Raw genomic sequence first — 25,229 nt, forward strand, 5'->3', positions numbered from 1 at the left:
CTGCATGCTGTTGACTGGGGTGGGGGGTAGGGTCATGTCACACACCGAGGTGTTAGCTGGCTGCCACGTTTTTTGGCCTGGTTTGGACAGCAACATCACTCGTTTGGCTACGGCCTGTTCTCAGTGCACATTGCAGCAAGCTGCCTCGCAGGCAACATTGTCTCTGTGGCCACAGCCTTTGCAGGCCCGGGACTGTCTCTACACAGATTTTGCCGACCCTTTCCTTCCTGCATACTGGATAGCAGTAATTGATGCGTATTCTCGGTTTCAATCTGTTGTTTGTTGCCCATCAATGTCAGCCTCTGCCACCGTGGCAGCCCTGTCCAAATTTTTTTCCTTTGAAGGACTTTTGGTATCATTAGCCTCTGATATCGGCCCTCAATTTGTGTTGCCGCCTCCTGCAACATGTGTGTGATTCGCCACATTTTTGCCCTACCCGTCCACCTGCAGTCCAACAGTGAGGCCAAAAGGTTAGCTAGAACATTCAAAATGCACGACTCTGTTCCCATACAAAATTGCCTCGAATCAATTTCTGTCTTCCTATCGATTCCTGCTGTTCAGGTAACAACGGCCCTGCCACACGGCTTCACAGGCATTGACCCTGAAAGCTCCTGCGTCTCTGGTGGTCCAGCCAGGGACACCAACTCATGCCATCATTGTCCCACTTCTGGCCTGGGGTGGCTGTCTGGGCAAGCAGGTTTGATCATCACACAAAATGGGTACCCACCGTCATCTCCCGATTTCGTGGCTGCCATTCCTACGATGTCCGTACGGAGGAAAGTCTCTGTGCACACCATTATGACTAGTTGCGCCTGCTCGTGGACAACTGGACGAACCTGGCTGGGACACCGAGCCAGTTGGCGTCGCTCACGGATCACCTGGTAAGGCTGTGTGTCTGCCATGACGTACGAGGGGTCCCCCACCGTCGGTATACGAACCTGTCACACCTTCTCCAGTACCGCTACCGGTACCAATGTAGCTGCTGTGCGCACCGGAGCCGTCTCCTCCACCTCCGATTACAGGGGCACCGGCACCACTAGACCCGGGACCTAATGTGGACGTGGAGCTCGTGCCTGCATCACCCACCCTACTTTACGGGTCGACACGAGAAGGTGGACTGCGATGCTGCCTGCACCCCGAGTACTTCTGACCGTACGCTCCGGGATCGGCACCCTGTCTCGGTCAGAGCCTCGCGAAGGGAGACACCGTGGACGTCTCACGAATCCGAGCTGTTCCCCGAGGGAAGAGGAATGAGGTAATGCGCACAAACTCGAAAGCTGACACGTTAGCAGTGTTTCGTCATCTGCGAGAATGTGCCGCGAAAGAGTTAATACTGTGAACCTCTGAAAGAGCCCACCACGTGCGAGCGCGTATTTAAACCGTGCCGCACTACACTCGCACTCGGTTATAATGTTATTATTGTGTGCACACATTTGCATTGTGTTCGGTGTGCACTGTGGTGATTGGCATATGTGCCACAGTCTGATAAAGTTGTACAAACATTCTCGGTTGTGTTGTGTGTCCAAGTTACAGTAACTTCTTAAATTTTTGTAGATCTCATAAATAGTCATATAGCATAACTAGTTCTGTCACATAATATTTTATACTATCGTAGCAAGGAAGTTTTGGCATAAAGTAAATAATTTATAAATAAAGGAAACCAGTCACCAGATAGTAGAAGTACGATATTGTAGTGCCTGTGATATTCCAAATTACGACGTAATGTTCCTTCAGACATTTTACACGAAAGTTGCTGGCCTGGTTTCAGGAGATACGTACGATATTGCAGTGCTTGTGGTATTCCAAATTATGAAGCAATTTTCCGTTGGCCGTGCACGTATTCGTACAGGTTGTAGACAAGTGGTTGAAAACATAATGGAAGTTTGGGTCCGGCCATGAGTCGTGCACAGATAGCCTAACAGTAAGGTGATTGCTCTTGATAAGTGGGAAATCTGGGTTCGAGTCCTGGTACAGCACAAATTTCCATTGTTGTCATTGCAACACACACACACACACACACACACACACACACAAAACTGAGGACCTACAGTGTGTCAGCAGGACACACACTGCTGGTATTGCAGTGTTGCTAATGGATGGGGCTGGATGTTGTGTCTGGTGTGGTGGGTGGAGGGACAGTGGGGTAGGAAGCAGAAGGAGGGTTTGTGGACGGGTAGCTAGCAACTCGGAGGGAGGCAGCTGGGAATGTGGCAGGTGCACAGGCTAGGCACGTGATGCCTGGGTACCGGCACTGGTGCTGTGCAGTGCACGATGAATGTGAGGGGAAAGCATAGGCTGGGAGATGGTGATAATAAATGGCTTTTTAGGCTTTTTACTAAAGGTGCTGAGATCATTTACATCTCCAATTTCTTGAGACAGGCTGTTGTCTAGTTTTAGTCCATGATATAACACACTGTTGTGTGTTTTAGACTTGTTTCCACTGTTTAGATATAAACCAGTAAATCCCTGATGATGCTTTAAAGAATTGAACACCCATGTATAAAACAGCTTCAGACTTCTAATTACTGTACAAATGAGATAATGTGTTAGATATTTGATGATAAGCGTGTTATCAAAATAAACTTTAGAAAAGATTTTAAATTATATTTAAAGTTTGTTGAACACCACTATGCACTCTTATTATGTAACACTTGACGAGTATAATCTGGGGAATTTGGACTCCGTTTTAACCACAAACTAGTTTCAATGCATCGCAGTTTTTATGACGTGAAATCTCCTGGACTATGTGTCATACAAAAATATGACTGTGCTGGTTCATTCAGTGGTATTTGTTGATACTGTTTGCAAAATATGTTACAAATAAAGTTAGTAGAAAAGAAGTAATAAATTAAAATGTCATGAGCTGTTGGTGAAGTTTCACTGCATGAACACTGGAAATGTAATAATCAATAAAACTTTTTTTCCTTTCATCATTTTGGAGGTTCTCAGTGAGCAAAAGCTTTGCAACAGTTTAATGTTACATGTAAAGTATTTTTTGCAAGTCACCTAGTGCTCTCATTCTCACATACTGGACAAATATAGTCCAGGTATTTGTGTGGCGTGAGTTAAACTACCGCGAGATGTATATATAGTTTCTAACAGTAATAATTGTCTTACTGTGTTAAACCTTTAACACTACATTATACCTCCTAATTTAGCATATTATGACAACATTTTAAATTTGGTCAGTAATTATGCGAAATATTGAAAACCAATTTTTGCTGCCCCTCCAACCTGCAGTCTGGCTGGATTACAGTGCCGTGGGCTGGTCACTTAGTGATACAGATGGTGATGCACTCCGGTTCTGTGCTCGGGTACCGATCCGTCCGTGGCCTACATATTGAGCTTCTTCCTCTGATTTGGCATTACTAGTGTAGGATCGGTGTGTTTTTATTCAGTCAGAAGTTCTTACAGTTTGTCTTCATTACATTTCGTTTTACTCTTTTGTCCAATGACAAGAACTTCATGGTCTAAAACTATGCTTTGAGAGCATCATTGACTTTCTTTGTGAACTATGTGGTAATTTTTTCTGTAAATGAGTACAGTGCTGTCTTTGGCATGCAGTATTTTCTCTCTATTTGTAGCACACTGTGGGAAATCATTAATATAGATTACAAAAAGGATTGAGCCTGATACTTTCCCCTGAGGTACAATTATATTAACCTGTTTTGAGTCTTGTACCAGGACATGAAATTACAGTTTATCTTGCAGTACACGAAATTTCAACTCAGTACAATCTCTTTCCCATGTAAGTCTCAAACCGCTTATTTGCCACACCTATAGTTCCTAATATCTCTCATTTATGTAATAATATTCTGTGGTCAACATTATCAAAAGCCTTTTAGATTCAACAGGATACCAGTTACGATGTCACCTTTCACCACAGCTTCATGAAGCTTTTGTGAACTGTGTTACAGCACAGGATGCTCCACTTTATGACCTGTAAACAAACAGCTTGGTATTATATGGTACATAGTTGTTCTCCATGAGATCAGAAGAAAGCCTGTGTTTGCAGCAAAGGGAAAAAGAAATGGTGTAGTGGTACAGGTAAAACTGGCACATTGGCTAGTTTCCATCAGGTACGAGCATCCCCACACATTCTTCGCCTCAGTGGTAACATGTTTGATGTTTAAAGCATCACTCGACACTGTTGTCAGTAATTTGTGTTGAACTGGTGCCGATCTGTGCCTTACACCTTGATGTGTTACCCCAATGATTATCTGTTGACGCTCATGCCTCACCAGTAGTCGACAAGTTGACTAATATGTGACCTGTGGGAGCTCTGCCTGTATACCAGTTACAGTGGTTACTGTGTCCCCTGCAGAGATGCCTTCATATGCTAAAATTATTTAGAATTTTTAATTCTATCTGTAAAGATGTGTTTTATAATTTTAGCACCTTATCCACTCAGCACTGTACCAAGCACAGCTTCTTTACCTCCTGTTTCCTTTGACTGTGGTCCACATCATATACATACCTTTCTTTGTAAGCAGATAAGTTAAACTCTTCATTATCTGTCCATTTTAACCATGCAGTCATACCTCCATCTGTACACTCACGGTCATTCTTCCCGTGCACTATTCGTGAATGGAACAGGGTTGGAGGACTCAGTTAGTGGTACAAAAGTACTCTGCCACACACCATTAGGTAGCTTGCAGAGTACGATGTAGATGTAGAAAGACACCATCTGTCATCACCAGTAACGATACGAGATAGGAATAGTCAGTGTTGTTCACGAGTCAGTTGGTGATGAGCGAGCAGAGATGCACACGTGGCCATCTGCCAGTTTTTGTGAATTTGGCTTAGAGCACGCTGTACCCGTACACCCGATTTTTGAACCTTCGCTGTTGATTGCAAATATTGCACAATTGTGGAATGATCACAGTTCATCACATGTGCCGGTTCTCGGGTACGGCTGATGTGGATCATTGTGGATTAATGCGTTTAAATGATCTTTATCAATCCTCAAAGGTGTTTCTGAACATGGAGAGTCACTAATGTCAAAAGTATCCTCTTTAAATCAGAAAACCATTTTCTTGCTGTATTCTGTCTGATGGCATTACCTTCACATACGACACAAATGTTTCTGGCTGCCCCCACTGCTGTCACTCTGCTGTTGAATACAAACAGAGGAATATGTTGGAAATGTTACGATTTCTCCACTTGGCTCTCCTATTTAGAGCATCCAGAGCTCCACTCAGTCTCCAAATGACAAAATGACAATATGTAAACACAAGTAGCAACAGTGAACTACAAATAAAAAATGACAGTTGGTAAATAAATCCATAGCAACCATAATACCAACATGCAAAATAAAAAAAAATAAATAAAAACACTACAAATGTATGCACCAAACTAGTATATGGAAGTGGTAAAATTGAAGTCCTGTAAGCAATATTGATGCCAAACCAGAAAGATAATTTAAAGAGAAGTCAAAGTATATGGAGCGGTCCAGTACATAGGTGAGAACAGACAAAGGTCCTCCCAGGGCTCATCTGCAAAGAGGGAAGTCCACCCTCATCCAGCCTACTGCTAACCGGATTAAGGATGAGGCCGGTTACAGAGTAGAGCTGGGATATTCATAACAGTAAAATTGAGAAGGCTAAAAACGTAATAGGCCATCCTCCTTATACCAGTCAAACTTCTTATCAAAGGGGAGTCCCCACTAGGTTGTTGTTGTTGTTGTTGTTGTTGTTGTGGTCTTCAGTCCTGAGACTGGTTTGATGCAGCTCTCCATGCTACTCTATCCTGTGCAAGCTTCTTCATCTCCCAGTACTTACTGCAACCTACATCCTTCTGAATCTGCTTAGTGTATTATTAATCTCTTGGTCTCCCTCTACAATTTTTACCCTACACACTGCCCTCCAATACTAAATTGTTGATCCCTTGATGCCTCAGAACATATCCTACCAACCGGTCCCTTCTTCTAGTCAAGTTGTGCCACAAACTTCTCTTCTCCCCAATCCTATTCAATACTTCCTAATCTTCAGCATTCTTCTGAAAAAAGTTTTGAATATTCTGGACCATGCTACAATGACAGAAACGTGTGACTCACATTTTTGTAGCAGAGAATTGGATTGGTTGGTTGCTTAGGGGTATAAGGGGACCAAATTACAGGGTCATCAGTCCCTTTTTCCTGATGAAAAAAAAAACAAAAAAAAAAAACACCACACCTAAAAAGAAAATGAATGGAATGAACAAAAAACAGGGTAAATATACACCACAAGGAAAAGTAGAAGAAGGTATTAAAACCATAGAGCATATGGTCTTGGCTGGCTGATAACAATAATAAAAGAGGATGAGTCCACCACTTTGCAACACATTAAAATGTTCACCCCAAAATGACAAGGTGAGATGAACACATGCAGGGAAAAGACAACCACCAAGATAAACAAATACAAAGAAAGTGCGACAGAATTAAAATGGAGGGAGTGTGGTGACCTCAGAGAGAAGGCTAAATGCTCACCCTTAGATGGTATGATAAAAAAAAAAATCTCATGAATAAAACATAAAACTAAATCTGCTGTTGAGGCACTGTCACCCAACACTGAAGGTAGGATGCTGGGAAGGTTAAAAGTCTGCCGCAGAGTGGCTAAAAGTGGGCAGTCCAGCAAGATGTGGACGACAGTCATATGTGAACCACAGTGACACTGAGATGGGTCCTCGTGCTAGAGGAGGTAGCCATGTGTTAGCTACGTATGGCCAATGCGGAGTGAGCAGAGAACCACAGAGTCCATGTGAGAGGCCTGCATGGATGTCTTCCACACATTCGTAGTCTTCTTAAGGGCACACAGTTTGTTGTGTGTACTGAAATTATGCCATTCCATCTCCAAAAGCTGAAAAACCTTACAGCGTAATAATGATCACAGGTCAGTTACAGGGATACTGATCTCCAGAAGCAGTTTCTGTGTAGCCTGTTTGGCCAGCCTGTTGGCAAGTTCATTTCCTGGGATTCCAACGTGGTCAGGGGTCCACACAAACACCATGGAATGACTGGACTGTTCCAGAGCATAGATGGACTCCCAGACGGTCACTACCAAAGGATGGTGGGGATAACACTGGTCGATAGCTTGTAGGCTGCTCAAGGAGTCGGTACAGAGAAGAAACGACTCGCCAGGCCATAAGCACAAGAAATGGCTGCCAGCTCTGCAGTGAAAACACTGCAGCCATTTGTCAAGGAGTGCTGTTCAATAAGTCGTCCATGAACGCGAAGCCAACGTGACCATCAGCCGTCGAGCCGGCAGTGTAAATCACTTCCTGGTCCCGGTACATGTCAAGAATTGAGATAAAGTGACAGCGGAGAGCCGCAGTGTTAACTGAGTCCTTACAACCATGTGAAAGGTCCAGGTGAAGCTTCGGCATTGGTGTACAACACGGAGGTGTACATGATGATGATGATGATGATGATGTTTGGTTTGTGGGGCGCTCAACTGCGTGGTTATCAGCGCCCGTACAATTACCCAATCTGTGCTCAGTCCAATGTCGCCACTTTCCTGGATGATGATGATGAAATGATGAAGACAACACAAACACCCAGTCATCTCGAGGCAGGTGAAAATCCCTGACCCCGCCGGGAATCGAACCCGGGACCCCGTGCTCGGGAAGCGAGAACGCTACCGCGAGACCACGAGTGGCGGACACGGAGGTGTACATGAATGGACCTCGAGTATAGGTGGTAAAGGCAAGGACTCCACTTCAGACAGAACAGATCGGACGCGAACCGCAGACGTAAGCTCTGACCTGGGCCTCCGATGCAGGATATGAACTGCCATGGACGGGAAAAGTAGACGATAATTCGGATGCTCAGAAGAACTACGAATGTGTGCAACATAACCGGTGAGCAGTTGTGTGCGCCTAACCTCCAATGGAGGGACTCCGGCCTCCACCAGGACGCTGGTCACTGGACTCATTGTAAAACTCCTGTTGCCAGTCGAATCTCATACTGGTGCTCTGGGTCAAGTAAACACAATGCAGAGGGTGCTGCCGAACCGTAAACCAGACTCCCATAGTCAAGGCGGGATTGAACAAGGGCTCCGTAGAGCTGCAGCAGCGTAGAGCGATCTGCACCCCAGTGGAGGGCATTGAGGTGCTGACATCACTTCCACTGCAGCTGATAAAGATGAGGAAGCCACGTCAACAGGGCATCAAAAAAGAGTCCTAAGAATCGGTATGTCTCCATTACAGTGAGTGAGTGTCATGAAGGTAAATACTGGTTCCGGATGAACAGTACAGCGCCGACAGAAGTGCATGACACATGACTTTGTGGCTGAAAACTGAAAACCATGGGCTAGAGCCAATGACTGCACCTTATGGATGGCTCCCTGTAGGCGCCACTCGGCACCACCAGTACTGGAGGAGCAGTACGAAATGCAGAAGTCGTCTGCATACAGAAGGTGAGACTGACGGCCTGACAGCTGCTGCTAGACAATTAATGGCCACTAAAAATATAGATGCACTCAGTACAGAGCCGTGTGGGAAAATAGAGGTGGGCCACCTCCACGCCCTCACCAACATGGTGACCAAACCAAAAGTTCTACTGTCACCTCTGTCAACATGTTAGTTATCTAATAGGTGAATCACATGATGCTGGGCTGTGATGTTATCCATGCGTCTGGGTAAGACTACGCATTAACACGGTCCATCAGGTGATAGTGGACGAAATGCTAATGAGGGTAGCAATTTGAAGAGCAGAGGGTAAAAAGTGCCAAGGCTCGTGCCATGGGAAGAAAACCTGTGCGACAGTCGGATGGGTAGTAAGAGCAATAGTGCCTTACTAGCTGCGATAGTTCATGCAAGGTTGGGTTTGTTAGTGTGGGTATCGTGCATCATTACTGTGGCAGGCGATGGCGATGTATCCCGGTTTGCTGCAGCTGCTGCATTCCTGGAACAATTGGGATCATTATATATTAGTGGGAGATCGGCCATAGATCATCTCACTGTGTGGGGTGTATGTGTAGGTTGTCTGCATGTAGTGTACAGTATGGCTTCCCTGCGTGGTGCCAGTTATTCGGCAAGTGTGTTCCGACTGGATATCCAGTAATGGTGGCTGATTAACAGGGGCTCACCTGTACTGCTGTGTTTGCGTGTACTTGGCCATAGATGTTAGGTCCTTGCAAGTATGTGTTTTGGTCTTTTATGTTTCCATCTATGGTTGTGGTCGTCGTTCTCCAGATTCAGAATGAATGGGTTCTGTGAATGTCTGGACTTTCTGTATAGTCTTGTCATGAGTTTGTGGATTACCTCTGTGAGAGTCTCATGTCGGTATTCCTGGTGAAGATCCGCAATGCATGTGTATCGTGGAGCATTACTTATGATTTTGAGTACTTTGTTTTGTATGATCTGCAGATGGTGCAGGCGTGTGGGCGCAGTGTATCCCCAGACAGAGGCTGCGTACGTCATCAGGGGTCGAATAAGTGTCATGTACATGGACCTCGACACCCTTCTGTTCAGTGTGCTACACCTGTTGCACATAGGGTAGAGCTGTTTGAGCCTCGCGCTTGCTCTGTTGGTCATGTGTTGTATGTGGTACCCCCAGAGTAATTTCCGGTCGAGCCAGACACCGAGGTATTTAACTTTCTCGCGGAACCGCATTGGGTATGCATGTAGAGTTATTGGTCTGCAGTATCGGTGTTTGCGCAGTTGCTTTGGTCTTCTAGTGAACAGAATGGCTTCACATTTGTCGACGTTTACTCTAACATGCCATTTCTCTAACTGAGGCTCAGCCACTCTAAGTGCGGTCTGTAATCGTGATGTAATGTTTGATGGTTTCCAATCTTGCACGAGGATGGCTGTGTCATCCACGTAGATTGCCATTGTTGTGTTGTATGTGGTTGGGAGATCGTTTATGTAGAGGTTAAACAGTAGGGGCCCTAGGATGCTCCCCTGGGGTACTCCCGCGTGTATACCGTGTTGTGTTGATTGTTTTCCCTGCACGTCAGTGTTGAAACTCCCTTCTATGAGGTATCCTGGGGGTTCTTGTGTAGGTGCGTTTTCCTGTATAGTGTGCGTTTCTTCGCAGCATGCAACTTCCAGCAGTGGGGTTGTGTTGTTTGGGGGCATAAGTGTTGGCAACGATGCTTGTTGGTTTTCTGGTGTTGTCTGTGTCTGTTGTGTAGCTGTTGCAGCGGTTGTTTTGCGTGCATGTGAAGGGTGCTGAGGTTTTGGGGCCTGTGCCGTTCCGCCAGGGCGTACAACTGTGGCAAACGTTACGCTGTTCCTAACTGGGTTCGGTGCTGGCCTTGGACATGGGATGTTGTGCTGTGCCCTGTGCTTGTCTTGCTTACACTTCAGTGCCTGTTTGTATATACTGCACTGCCTGAAATTGGCCACATGGGGCCCATTGCAGTTGGCACAACGGTTTTGGTTTGGCTGTGTTTGTGTGCATGTGTCGGATTTGTGATTGCCAGCACATCCGCGGCAATGAGTTGCCAGGCAACAACGAAGGGCCGAGTGGCCGAATTGCTGGCAGTTGTTACATTGTTGGGGGACCATGGGTGGTTCATAGTGTTCCACACATACGTCCATCCACAGAAACCTCTTTATCTGCAAGATGGCATGGGAATCAGCCGTGTTGGCCAACTCAACCTTATAATATGGTAGTGGTGCACGTGTGCAGAACCCCGTCATCCGGGAGGCATTTTTACTCTTGAATCCCAGATAACAGAGCACCGCCTCTACTGTCTCGTTAGGGGTACTAGGATCCACTCCCTTGATCACGTATTGCCGGGTTCTCTCATCCAGCATTCTGTACCTGTAGTGTTCGATCTTCCTACCTTTGAGGAAGGTCAAAAGATCTTTGTATTCATTGTCTGTGGCAACGTACAGTGAGGCCCTATCCCCAGAGTACTTTGCGTGTAATGTGCTGTTAATGTGCCTTTCACAAATGCAGTGTTAAAGGCACTAAGGTTCCCATAGTTTTGTATAACAATTGGAGGGAAACCAGTCTTGTGTTGTGTGGGCACAGCTGTGGCTTCGTGTGCTTTGTCGTTATTCACCACAGCCATGTTTGTGCTTAATTTTGTGTTGTTGTTGTTAGCCAGAGATGTGCTAGTTGGTGTAGGCAACAGCACCTTTCGGTTGCCTAGCAAGTTTGGTTGCTCGCTTGTCTGGCTTGTTTTCTTTGGTTTGTGTCTAGGGCCCTCCACCTGACAGGGCTCTGTGTACTGGTTTTCTGGGTCCACTTCCGCCGCCGCTGCCTCGATCTCTCGAGGCTGTGGCATCGGTGGGACAATGGTGCATGTCTGTCCAGTTACAGGGGAATGTAATGTGATGTTTAGAGTTGCTGTTTTTGTGGGTGAGACGTCCACCCCGAAAAGTTCAGTGATTAGCTGGTGTGACTTGAGCTGCTTTTGCACTTTCGCACCAAGCTGCCGACCGTCGCCAGCCGCTCCCTTGGCTTCGGTAGTGGTCAGGGCACGAGTTTCGGTGGGTGCAGTTAATCCTCGCACCTCTTGTGTTGCAGTCTTGCTGCAGGTAACGACAGGAGAAGTGCTAGCAGCATCCGCCATCTCTCACGGATGATTTATTAGGTATGGAGGGGGGGCGACAATTCTGCTTTTCTCGAAATGTGAGGAAAGTGTATGCTGTTCCCTATGGAAGTGGGAGTTCCCTATGTTCTAACATGCGCTGCTAGTGCAAGTGCGACACCTAAAGGAGGTGCGGAAGAGGAAATGCCTGCAGCACGCAGGTGTGATCCTGTGAAGGAGCCCTCATACTGCCTCAGAGTCCCTGAAAGAACGTGCTAATCATGTTGGGGGTGTTGGGTAACCGGAGGCTATTGGGAGCTGTGAGCCAAAGCTCTTTCGCGGCAGTCTGCGACAGGTTGCGCAGCTTTGTGTCGGAGGGGAGCAGGCTCAGCCCTTTGGCACTCGCCCGGTTGCCGCTGGGCGGCTACGCCGGGCGACTGGCGGTGGAGCGCTGGTAGCGGCCGACTGGCACGTGGCCGGCTGGAGGGGGTAGCATACGAGTTACGGCTGCTGGTGGTTGGCAGCTGCGCTACGAGGTCCTCTCCACTTGGCATCTGTCTGATGACGGTGGTGCAGTGCAGTCCTGTGGGACCCCATTCTCCTGCATATGGGGGTACTATGGGAGGACCAACTTGGACATGGGAAGTATGGAACGATAGAAAATTTTGTATAAATATCAGGAGCGAGCCCCGGAGACCACACTCGTAATGTGGTAAGGATATGATGTCGCCATGTCGTAAGCGTTTTGTTAATCAAAAAAGATGGCAACCAGGTGTTGGCATCTGGTAAAGGCTGTTAAGATGCAGACTCAAGGGAAACTAGATTATCAGTGGTAGAGGAACCATGGCGGAAACCACCCTGGAATGGAGCCAGTTGGCCAAGTGACTCCAGGACCCAACACGACCACTGACTTACCATATGTTCTAACAGCTTTCAACAATATGTTGGTGAGGCTGATGGGCTGATAGCTATCCACATAAAGCGTGTTTTTACTGGGTTTTGAGCACTGGAATAATGGCGCTCTCCCACCATTGCAATGAAAAGACACCATCGCACCAGCCCCAGTTGAAGATGATGAGGAGATATCACTTGCAGTCGGACAAGAGATGTTTGATCATCTGACTGTGGATCTGATCTGGCCCAGGAACTGTGTTGGGGCAACGTGCAAGGATGCTGAGGAGCTCCCACTCTGTAAATGGAGCATTACCTGATTCACTGTGATGTTCAGTGAATGAGAAGGCTTTCCTTTCCATCCACTGTGACGCAGAGGCTCGAGTGTAGTGCTCAGCAATTGCGCTTAGATAACACACCATTGATGTTAATGCCAGTAGCACCTGTCGGGATCTGGTACTCGGAAACATATCTGATCTTCGTCCAGACTTGGGAAGGTGACATATGGCACCCAATGGCCGAGATGTACCTCTCCCAACCCTTCTGTTTCAATCTTTTCATAAGCTGGTGAATGTGGGCATGGAGCTGTTTAAAAGCTAGGGAAGGATGCTGCGTAGGTTGCTGTAGAGCTTGCCGATGCTCTTTAATGGCCTCAGTGACTTCCGGCGACCACCAAGGTACTGACTTTCTCCGGGGGCAAACCTGTTTGTTTGCCCTCTCACTTCTCTTTAGGAGCTTGCTGGGAGGACTTCACCGGAGTAGCTTCAGGCACAGAGGAAGACAGTGAAGCTTTTTGTCCAGCAACTTTTGGCTCCTTTAGTCACTGGTGAGTGTCCGCTGTGGCATTAGTAGAGACCTTGGGAGAGAGGGCCCCAAGGGACCCCATCCGCACGAGAGGAGCTGGAGGAGGCTGTTGTTTCTCCAGCTGGGGGAAGGGGACAGATATCCCCTGCATGTGGTGGTGGTGGGGCGGGGGGGGCGCTCCCGAAGTTGGTGCTTTGGGAGCAAAGGAAGGAGATTTTGCTCCCTACCACCAAGGGGCGGATGTATTCTGGAGGCCCGGATGGTCCACTGTTCATGGCACAGAGTGTAGTATGACTGTTACTCGAGATGGCGATGGTAATGTAGCTGCAACGTATGTGGACGTCAACCGAATGGGTTGTAATTGTTCAGATTTAAGTTTAGCCTCTTGGTAAGTCAACTGGTCCAGGGTCTTGTACTTTAATTACTTTCTGCTCCTTTTGGAGTACTGTGCAGTCTGATGAGCAAGAGGAGTGCTGCTCTCTGCAGTTGATACAAGTGGGAGGAGGCGCACAATGAATCACCCTGGATAATGGGTGCAGAGAAATCCAATACTGTCATGGGAAAAAGAGCACAGGAGACAATGGAAGAAGATGACATACCCCGGAAAGCTTTTGTATGTCCATCCTTTAAGCAGGAGGTCTCTGGGACAATGGCCATTTATTATCGTGTCAAATAAATAAAAACGCCAACAGCCATCCTTACGATTTTATTTTATTTTATTTTGTCGCTACCAGTTTCAATGCTGTAGCGACAAAATAAAGGAAAATCAGAAGGACAGCGTAGGTGTTATTATTTATTTGTCTCGATACCCCGGAAAGTGTCCTCACCCAAATAGTTGAATTGCAGATGGAGACGCAAATCCGTGACAAGAGGTTCAGGAGATCGAATCAAAGGGCACTTGGGATAACTCGTGCACCACATAAGGCGTCCTTCCCTATGTGGCCCACATTTCTGTAGAATTTGGTAAGTGGCAGGTCAAACCATAAAATGGGACCTGAACTTACAGGGCCGAAAAGTGTGAGACTCGTTCAAGTCGCCTCGTACGACAGGCAGGGATACCTCGGACCTGTTCTAACTTGATGTGCAGCTGACTTACTACTGGCTTGGAATCAATTGGTGCCCTGAATGTATGAATTCTGGCTCCTGCCCAAGTAGTCAAGGGCTTTTACTTTGGCTAACTGGATCCACTGTGGTATAAAAGTTTTGAAGTACCCAGCATCTCCACCAAACAACACTGAGTTGTAACCTCCAAGTCCAAATCCGAAAGCTGGATCAGTGAAGTAACACACTTTGCAGTGAAGGCACAATTATTAAGACAACCAAGGTACATTCACAAGATAACTGGTCTCCCAGACGGAGAATGAAGTTATTTATACAGACACAGAATATTCCAGAGATACAAATATTATAAATATAAGATATTTCAAAAATCTACCAGAAATGAAAAATAACATATAATGGCTAGTGGTCAGGTTTGAACAAGCAACCTACAGCACACCAGCCAGTTACACTAGCCACTACGCCACACTGGTGGCACCAGAACTCATGACATTGCTCTCTTTCCTGGGAAAACTGACCCACAGTTTCAGAAGTCCTCATGCGAGGCAACTTACAGAACTCTGGAACTAGATCTTGCCACTGCCCCTCTATATGGCGGCATTGGTGGAACCTCACATTTTGGTTGTTATGTTACATCCTCTTCACTGTGATGAGCATTGACAGTAGCTTAGTGTCATCAACAAATAATTGTGCTCAACTACCACTCCAGACAATGCAGGGAAGGAAGCTACTACTGAACTGTCAATGCAGAATAACTGGAGCCAGGAACAATGTCACCAAGTAGTAGCCATTCTGCTCTCCATTTTCAGAGCCAAGTGGCTCATGATAAGACAAATACAAACACTGGGGACCATCTACCAACTAGCCAGCATTGATACAGAGTCTCCAGCTGAATGACAGATACTCTGGGAGGATGCTGCAAGTTGACATCATCGAACCTTCAGAGAGTCTTTGGTCCTAGTCTGTAGTCCTTGTGCAGAATAAGGAGAATACATGCCATTTCTGCATTGACTACCAATGAATGAATAAAATAAAAAAATAAAAAATATGTTCATCCACTGCCAAGCACTGACGACACCTCGGACTGCTTGAAAGGAGCAAAGTATTTTTCTACAATGGACATGAAAACAGGCTACTACCAAATCGAGGTTGATCTGCTGACCAGAGAAAGATGGGTTTCATAACTCCTGATGGCCACTATGATCTCAAAATTACATCATCTAGACTATGTAAAGCTTTATCCATCTTTGAACATATGATGGACAACCTGCTTTGACACATTTTACTTTGCTGTCTGGATGATATAAGCGTTTTTTCCCCACAAATACATTTGAAGAACATCTAAGCAACATGATAACCGAGTTGAAGTGTGTTTAGACTGCAGGTCTCCACCTGAAGCCAAAGAGGTGCCTCTTCATCACCCAAGAAATAAGAACCTTGAGGCATCTAGTAAATAGTGATGAAGTCAGTCCTGATCAAGAGAAAATAAGAGCATAAGAGGACACAAAATAAGAGCAGTCACAGATTTTTCGACTCCTCAGATAATTCATGACGTGAAAAATTTCCTCATACTATGGCGATACATAAAGGACTTCTGTACCCAGGCACATCCCTTACAAGAACAACTGCGGACAGGTCAATTTTCCCAGAATGAGGCACAGGAAATATTTTTCCTTGTCCTTAAATATGTGTTAACATCTTCTCCACTTCTAGTATTGTATGACAAGAATGCCTAGGCAGAACTTCACACCAATGCTAACTGTTTTGGGATAGGAGTACTTCTATGAGGGACAGTCAAATGAAAACCAAATACCTGCCACAACAGGGCCATAGGATGGTTCCATTCAAAACTAATCACTACACGTGCTAAGAATTTATCCCACTGGGAGACGAGGTGATGAATTCCTGTTTCATAGAATTCAGTGGGCCGCCGATGGATCGACAACCGCACCTGCTCTTGTACTTCATCATTTCTTCCAAAGTCCACGCACGCCTTTCCTCAGCAGAGGCAGCAATCAGTGTTTTCCATTGATGCTGGTGAGCCCAATGAAATGGCTGAAATGATTTGATCGAGTTGCCAAATACAATACAATGACACTTCTGGAGTAGAATATAAACTACCAGTTATACAGTTTCTAGGTTTCACTAGTAATCTTGTTAGTTTTTATACAGTTTGATAAAGTCATGAGAACCTTATTGTTCTTATTTCAGGTGTATACAAACAAATTTTTTTTAGCTTTTTGCAGTGCTATGTGGATGTAAACTTGATTGGAAATGCTTCATAACACTGCTACCCATGGTCGTGTGATGTCCATCTACTTACGAAATTCCAAACAGAAATGCGATGAAAGGTGTACGAGCAGAGTAAACACCAAGTGTGCGTTTTTTACATCATCATAGCTGCACATGCTCATGCGCCTGTCTTCTGGCACTCTCTGGCAACTGCTCAAATGAACCTCTTTCTAACAGGTCACGGGAAAATTTGTGAATGGTTTAAGAAGCATTGCTTTCAAAGTAAATTTCCTTTTGCACAAGATGAATTATGTTACGCATGAGGCGGTGCAATGAATTTCTTAGATCATAGAGTCTTTGACTCTCATTCAAACCATAACACTTTGAGGACCAGCAACATAGAAAAATTTTGGGCCCAGAAGACCAGCCATTGATGCTTATTTCAAACTTTACCAGCACTTTTGTGTTTGATAGGTCTTCAAGGGGTGACATATGCTAAAAAAGACCAATATTGTGCATGAAACCATAACTTTTCTTGTAGCTATACTATATGTATATTAATTTAAACTGTGAACTTTTCCTATTTATGTGTTTGTGCTACTTATCTGTAGTGGTTAATAAAAAAATAAATGGAGAAGAGAGACCGTGAAAAAGGGAAAGAATGAAAAGCAAATTGGACTTTGTATTACAGAAAAGCTATCGGACTTCGTTATTCGGAAAAGCTATTGTTGGGGTGGTCCTTGTGGCGTTTTTGAGCAAAAGTTAAACCAATTTCCACTACAAAAATTTTTGAAAAAGAACAGAGAACAACAAAATGTAACTGACAGGGGGAAATGGCGTAGCTTAGAGTTCATTCTTTACCAGGTTAACATGTCTTCTTTCGTGCGGCATCCAGGTCTTCAAAAATCTCCTTCAATTCTGCGTGAAAAGTCTGCTCCGAAATCTTGCAATTGTCCAGGAATCACTACTTTATACCAATTAAAATCATCTTGATACTGTATGCAATTTAATTTACTTTGCTACTTCCATCCTCCGAATTTCTTAACAACTTCCACAATATGTCTACACATTAAAATCAGATCAAGACTGGCTAATAAGTTTTTTACGACAGCATCAGATCACGTCTGCCTTAAGCTTTGGCTATCAAGAGACAATTACAGGCTCTAAAGCCAGCACACCTGTATTACGTGCCACGAATAGAAAACAAAAAAAAGAGTTACAATTTTAGTATTTTCTCTGCCGTCGAGCACCCATACCGCTGTGACGGGATATTTTTTATCTGAGGGAACGAGTGTAGCGCGGCAAAATTCAAAGTCCCGCTACATATCTGTGATATTACTATTGGCTGACTACATCAAGTGTCTTATGCTCTGAACATCTGCTGTCATTGGCTGGTGAGATAATGTAACATGAGCTACAATTGGTTACAGAAACACATCACAGTCTTGATTTCAGTGCTTTGGAAACTAACGTGCTGTGTTTGGTGGAATTCGTATTTATACAGGGTGTTTATAAATGAATATCGGAGTTTTAATGCTTTATAATATTTATTTTATTAAGCTTACAGTTATAAATAATATGTCAAATGAGAGAGCAGCTCAAACAGTTTTCCCAAGAACCTTATAAAAGTTCAATGTGAGCACTATTTGTCACACGGCATACATTAAGTCTATAGCTGAGTTCTTCCCTAACGTTGATCAGTGTGTCTTCAGTGATTGTAGCAACAGCTGCTTCAATCTGGTTTCTTAATTCAGGCAGGTCTGCTGGTAGTGGAGGCATGTACGCACAATCCTTAATGAAGCCCCAAAGGAAAAAATTGCACGAAGGTCGATTGAATGTGGAGGCCATGCAAAGCAAGCCCTGTCATTGGGCCCCTTACGGCCTATCTAATGCTTGGGTACAGTGAAGTTCAACCAATCGTGTACTTCGCTATGCCAGTGAGGTGTTGCACCATCTTGCTGGAAAATGAAGTTCTCTGGCTCATCTTCTTCCAACTGAGGGAAGAGCCATTGCCTAATGTACCAAGGTAAGAAGTGCCAGTTACAGAAGGTTCACTAAAAAAGAAAGGCCCATAAACTTTCCACTGGGATACGGCACAAAAAACAGTCACTTTAGGGAATCTCACTGCATTTGTACCACCTCGTGAGGATTTTATGACTCCCAGATGTGCACATTGTGAGTGTTAACATGTCCACTAATGTGAAAAGTCGATTCATCACTGAAGACTACATGATCCAGAAAAATCTTCATCATCATTAAATAACATTTTGTTTGCGAAGTTGGCATGTAATACAGGTCTGCTGGCTTTAGAGCCTGTAATAACTGTAAATGGTAAAGACATAATTGTCTGCGTTTTCTTAAAACTTTCCAAACAGTCGACACGGAACCTGTAATTCATGACTAGCCTTCCGGACTAATTTATTTCGGCTATCAGTGAACGACTCTCTCACTCGCTCAACAGTCTCTTCACTAACTCTTGGTTGTCCTGTGCTCTTCCCTTTACAAAGACAGCTGGTATCTTGAAATTGATGATACCATCTACGAATGTTATTATCACTTGGAGGCTCACAATTGAACTTCAGCTGGAATGCACATTGCACAGTAACTACAGATTTGGTCTCTGCAAACTGCAAAACACAAAATGCTTTCTGTTCACTAGTCGCCATCTTCACCACTACCGCTATTTAGTGGATTGCAGCGGAAACATTGCACACTGCACATGCGCACTGGTGCCAAACACAATTGTTTGAGCTGCTCTTTCATTTGACATATCATTTATATCTGTAAGTTTAATGTAATAAATATTATAAAGCATTAACACCCCAATATTCATTTATAAACACCCTGTACTTTTGTAATACGAAAATATGCAGTGTATATATTGCTGCACATCAAATATCTTTCCAAAATGTATTATTTTTTTGTTGGCTTTGATTTCCTATAGTGCCGGGAAGGTCTGTGCCGGTGAACCTTTACCATTCGAAGGGCTGATAAGTTTCACAGTTCTGAGGGAAAGAATACTGTCACTTGATGCGGAGAAAGTGTACTTTAACCTGGAAGAATAAGTAATTTCACCCAGGGAAAAACATATTTTTAATCAGGAAATTTGTGAAAAATCTGGGAATTTTTTTTCCTTCTCCACATATACACCATGTCATAATTTGCTTTTAGTGTAATTTAAATTGCCTTAAACTGAAATTGTACAACAGCACTAAAAATAAACAAAGGAGTTGACAACTGCAGGCAATTATGGATCATAATAACTTTTGAGGGTTACTAATTATTATGTATTAACTGAATTACCTTCTTATGAATTTATGTTAGTGCTCTATGCTGATGCTTAGTCTCTTTTTGAGGGTTCCTAATTATTATGTATTAACTAAAATACCTTCTTATGAATTATACACTCCTGGAAATTGAAATAAGAACACCGTGAATTCATTGTCCCAGGAAGGGGAAACATTATTGACACATTCCTGGGGTCAGATACATCACATGATCACACTGACAGAACCACAGGCACATAGACACAGGCAACAGAGCATGCACAATGTCAGCACTAGTACAGTGTATATCCACCTTTCGCAGCAATGCAGGCTGCTATTCTCCCATGGAGACGATCGTAGAGATGCTGGATGTAGTCCTGTGGAACGGCTAGCCATGCCATTTCCACCTGGCGCCTCAGTTGGACCTGCGTTCGTGCTGGACGTGCAGACCGCGTGAGACGACGCTTCATCCAGACCCAAACATGCTCAATGGGGGACAGATCCGGAGATCTTGCTGGCCAGGGTATTTGACTTACACCTTCTAGAGCACGTTGGGTGGCACAGGATACATGCGGACGTGCATTGTCCTGTTGGAACAGCAAGTTCCCTTGCCGGTCTAGGAATGGTAGAACGATGGGTTCGATGACGGTTTGGATGTACCGTGCACTATTCAGTGTCCCCTCGATGATCACCAGTGGTGTACGGCCAGTGTAGGAGATCGCTCCCCACACCATGATGCCGGGTGTTGGCCCTGTGTGCCTCAGTCGTATGCAGTCCTGATTGTGGCGCTCACCTGCACGGCGCCAAACACGCATACGACCATCATTGGCACCAAGGCAGAAGCGACTCTCATCGCTGAAGACGACACGTCTCCATTCGTCCCTCCATTCACGCCTGTCACGACACCACTGGAGGCGGGCTGCACGATGTTGGGGCGTGAGCAGAAGACGGCCTAACGGTGTGCGGGACCGTAGCCCAGCTTCATGGAGACGGTTGCGAATGGTCCTCGCCGATACCCCAGGAGCAACAGTGTCCCTACTTTGCTGGGAAGTGGCGGTGCGGTCCCCTACGACACTGCGTAGGATCCTACGGTCTTGGCGTGCATCCGTGCGTCGCTGCGGTCCGGTCCCAGGTCGACGGGCACGTGCACCTTCCGCCGACCACTGGCGACAACATCGATGTACTGTGGAGACCTCACGCCCCACGTGTTGAGCAATTCGGCAGTACGTCCACCCGGCCTCCCGCATGCCCACTATACGCCCTCGCTCAAAGTCCGTCAACTGCACATACGGTTCACGTCCACGCTGTCACGACATGCTACCAGTGTTAAAGACTGCGATGGAGCTCCGTATGCCACGGCAAACTGGCTGACACTGACGGCGGTGGTGCACAAATGCTGCGCAGCTAGTGCCATTCGACGGCCAACACCGCGGTTCCTGGTGTGTCCGCTGTGCCGTGAGTGTGATCATTGCTTGTACAGCCCTCTCGCAGTGTCCGGAGCAAGTATGGTGGGTCTGACACACCGGTGTCAATGTGTTCTTTTTTCCATTTCCAGGAGTGTATGTTTAGTGCTCTATGCTGATGCTTACTCACCGTGCCAGTTGTTTGTTAGATTGACAAAGAGGATTAGCAATCCCAGAAACTATGTATTCAGGTAAGTTATAGAAAAGGTGGCTGGTAAAATACATTTTTTAATTATTATTCAGTACATGGAAATCTCCAATTTCCTGCTCTATGCCATAGGCAATTACCAAAAAGTTTTAGATTTCCTTATTCCTTTTACGTGTTGCAGCAAATGATCAGATGTTACAGACCAAATTTGCTTTATTACATCACATTTTATTTGATGTTGTTGTGTCCAGCCCCTGCAAGTTCCCCAGGCCATCTTATTTCTGGACCTTCACTCTGCAATGTTAATTTCACATTAATCATTGTTTTGTGAAGGCTGGCTCTTCTCTTCTTTAGGGAATATGGTCTAGAGAGATGTAAAAACTGTATCCTGATTTTTGATAGAGAAGGGTTACCATGATTTATTGATTGTTGAATCCTAGAAATGCAATGGCTTTGTCATCACCATCATAGTCTGTGATGTGTCTTTAGCAACAGGCTGTGATTCACAGTGGCCTATTTATTAGGTTGTCTCAGTCTTGTAGGCTGCTTGTATTTTGTGCACTGTTTCTCCGCTGTTCTGACAATTTTATGTAACTGTGGAGTACCATACTGGCAAGACACTGACTTGTGGAGGATAATAACCTTTATACTGAAAAGAATCGTATAATGCCGGTGGCTAAGTAGGATATGCGGGAGAAGTCTATTTCTCTGTGATAATTGTCAGCAGTGGCTGATAAGTGTACCTCTCATATCTTGTGGATTGATTTAATGTCTCCTGCGTGATCATTCCTCTTGTGAATGACAAGATTTCCTCTATGGAGTGACATTGATCAGCTACTTACATTGCTTGCTACCATGTTTGTTCTTTTCTTATCCGACTGTTACCAACATTATTGTTCTGTTCACTACAGACCTGCTTTCATGGAGGAGTTTGAACACTTAGAGGCAGTGCTGCGCGACCTCTATACAGACTATGTGGTACGGTTTCGCAGCTTAGCCTATTTGGAACAGCAACAAGAAGATGCTGAGCTTGCAGAACAGGAACGCATGGAAGAGCAACAGGTACAAATGTGTAGATAAAAAATGTGTCTGTTGAAGAGCTACATACACTGGCAACATCCAATGTTCTGTTCATAGCATATTAAGAAAAATTGTTAAAGGAATTTATGAACTTGTCACCATTCATGTCACTAGAATTCACCCTCCTGACTGAACTCTTTTACGAAGTCTTTCTGAAATTTCTTTGTAGTAATATTGGTTAACTGTTTGTCGTGGAGGCACCCACTCTTTATGAACAATTCCCTACGAATCAAAGACACACACAAGCATGAATTTCACTTTTGACTTTGACATGTGAGCTTTTTTTGGTCTGGATGATCCCTTTGGGCACCATTGCGAACTTTGGTATTTTGTCTCTGGATCGTACTGAAAAAACCAACTTTCATCACCAGTGATAACATGGCTCAGCAATTCTGGGTTGATTTCCATTTGCAATAACAGATCGGCTGCCACATTTTTCCGGGTTTCTTGCTGTTGTGGTGTGAGATTTTTGGGGACCATTTTTGCACAAATCTTTCTCATACCAATATCTTTAGTTATTATTAAACAAACCGTTTCTCAATTTATGTTCAGTTCTTCTGCAATCATTTTCACGGATAATCTTCAATCAGATCGTACGAGTTCACACGCCCTGGCCAAGTTGACATCCGTCCGTGAGGTTGATGGTCGTCCACTGCGGTCTTCGTCTTCAACATTTGTTGTGCCTTCACTAAACATTTTATACCGACGAAAAACTTGAGCTCGTGACATAACCTCCTCTCCAAAAGCCTTCTGAAGTTTACCGTAAGTTGTCATCGCATTTTCACCTAGTTTAATGCAAAAAGAAATGGCATGCCATTGTACAATATTATGCGGTTCCATTTCCGTGACGAGAGACACAAACACGTGTTAACTTATTACTGCACAACTCACGACTGAGCTGTTGCATCGATGTGCTGCTTGGACTAGATGCAGCTTATAGACCGAGGTCAAAGATATTGTGCCTATGCAACCCTGCAGGGTTGCCACATCTTGCAAAGAAAATCAGTCTCATTACTTTATTGTCACACCTCGTATGTCCAGTTCTGTGTCATTGAGCTACGGCAGACTATTTGTGCATTCTAAGATTGAGATTAAAGTAATAAAATTAGCAGAAAATATGGTGCTTTGGAAGAGTTGCTGTTTCTGCACTTGAGCTAAATACTTTAGTTGTTGTTTATCTGCCGCAGGTTCCTTAATGTTGAAATGAGTACACCAATTTTATCCCAGAATCAGGTTTGTCTGTGTGCTATGAGAACTAAGTAAAGTCCAGGATGGAATAACAACAATATTGTGAAAAGGGTAAACTGCTACTCACCATATAAAGGAGACATTGGGTTGCAGACAGGCACAATCAGAAGACTGCTGTACATTTAGGCTTTTGGCCAAGAGGGCTTTCTTCCGAAGTAGAAAACAGACACTTATTGACACAAGCACAACTTTCTCACACATTACCACTGTCCAGGCAGTCTGGCCTCAGCAGCCAGACATTCTTTAGTTTTGAATTTATCAGGTCGTACATGAGCTGCAGATGACCAAGACAGAGAAGTGATTCTTGGCATTGTAGCTCTCAGGAGCACCCTGGGATGCCCTCTGTGTGAGGCACCCCTGTGCATTTATGTGTCGCAGCCCACGATTTGTGCATGTGCAACTCTGGGCCATATAGTAGTGTAGTTTGCATACTTGTGGTCAGATTTCAGGGCATACAGTTTCCGCTGCTGATAAGTTTGCAGTTTTAATAATACCGAGTATATACACTATGTGATCAAAAGTATCCTGACACCCCCAAAAACATATTTTTTTCATATTAGGTGCAGTGTGCTGCCACCTGCTGCCAGGTACTCCTTATCAGCGACCGCAGTAGCCATTAGACATAGTGGAAGAGCAGAATGGGCTGCTCTGTGGAACTCACAGACTTTGAATGTGGTCAGGTGATTGGATGTCACTTATGACATATGTCTGTATGTAAGAGTTTCACACTCCTAAACATCCCTAGGTCCACTGTTTCTGATGTGATAGTGAAGCAGAAATGTGAAGGGACACGTACAGCACAAAAGCGTACAGGCCGACCTCTTCTGTTGACTCGTAGAGATAGCCGACAGTTGAAGAGGGTCACAATGTGTAATATGCAGACATCTATCCAGACCACCTCACAGGAATTCCAAACTGCATCAGGATCCACTGCAGGTACTATGACAGTTAGGCAGAAGGTGAGAAAACTCGGATTCGTGGTCAAGTGGCTGCTCGTAATCCACACATCGTACCAGTAAATGCCAAACGGCACTTCGCTTGGTGTAAGGAGTGTAAACATTGGACAGTTGAACAGGTGACAAACATTGTACAGAGTGATGAATCGTGGTACACAATGACAGGGTGTGGGATGCCCGGTGAATGTCATCTGCCAGTGTGTGTAGTGCCAACAGTAAAATTCAGAGGCGGTGATGTTATGGGGTGATTGTGTTTTTCATGGAGGGGCTTGCACCCCTTGTTGTTTTGCGTGGCACTATCAAAGCACAGGCCTATGTTGATGTTTTAAGCACCTTCTTGCATCCCACTGTTGAAGAGCAATTCAGGGAGGGCGACTGCATCTTTTAACATGATCGAGCATCTATTCATAATGCGCAGCCTGTGGTGGAGTGGTTACATGACAATAATATCCCTGTAATGGATTGGCCTGCACAGAGTCCTGTAGAAAACCTTTGGGATGTTTTGGTTCGCCGACTTTGTGCCAGACCTCACTGACCGACATCGATACCTCTCCTCATTGTAGCACTCCGTGAAGAACGGGCTGCCATTTCCCAAGAAACCTTCCAGCACCTGATTG

The 25,229-nt window shown here is 44.9% G+C and overlaps 1 protein-coding gene across 3 annotated transcripts in view; it reads left to right on the forward strand.

The window, feature by feature from the left end:
- LOC124776952 (clusterin-associated protein 1) overlaps nucleotides 1–25,229 on the forward strand; it is a 136,477-nt gene that overhangs the window by 64,215 nt on the left and 47,033 nt on the right. For all 3 annotated transcript variants that reach the window (XM_047252181.1, XM_047252182.1, XM_047252184.1), the window contains exon 6: nucleotides 22,240–22,390. In XM_047252181.1, the coding sequence (XP_047108137.1) occupies nucleotides 22,240–22,390 (151 nt within the window). The remainder of the gene's footprint in view (nucleotides 1–22,239; nucleotides 22,391–25,229) is intronic.

This window comes from Schistocerca piceifrons, chromosome 2 (genome assembly GCF_021461385.2).
Source record: "Schistocerca piceifrons isolate TAMUIC-IGC-003096 chromosome 2, iqSchPice1.1, whole genome shotgun sequence".
NCBI lineage: Eukaryota > Metazoa > Arthropoda > Insecta > Orthoptera > Acrididae > Schistocerca > Schistocerca piceifrons.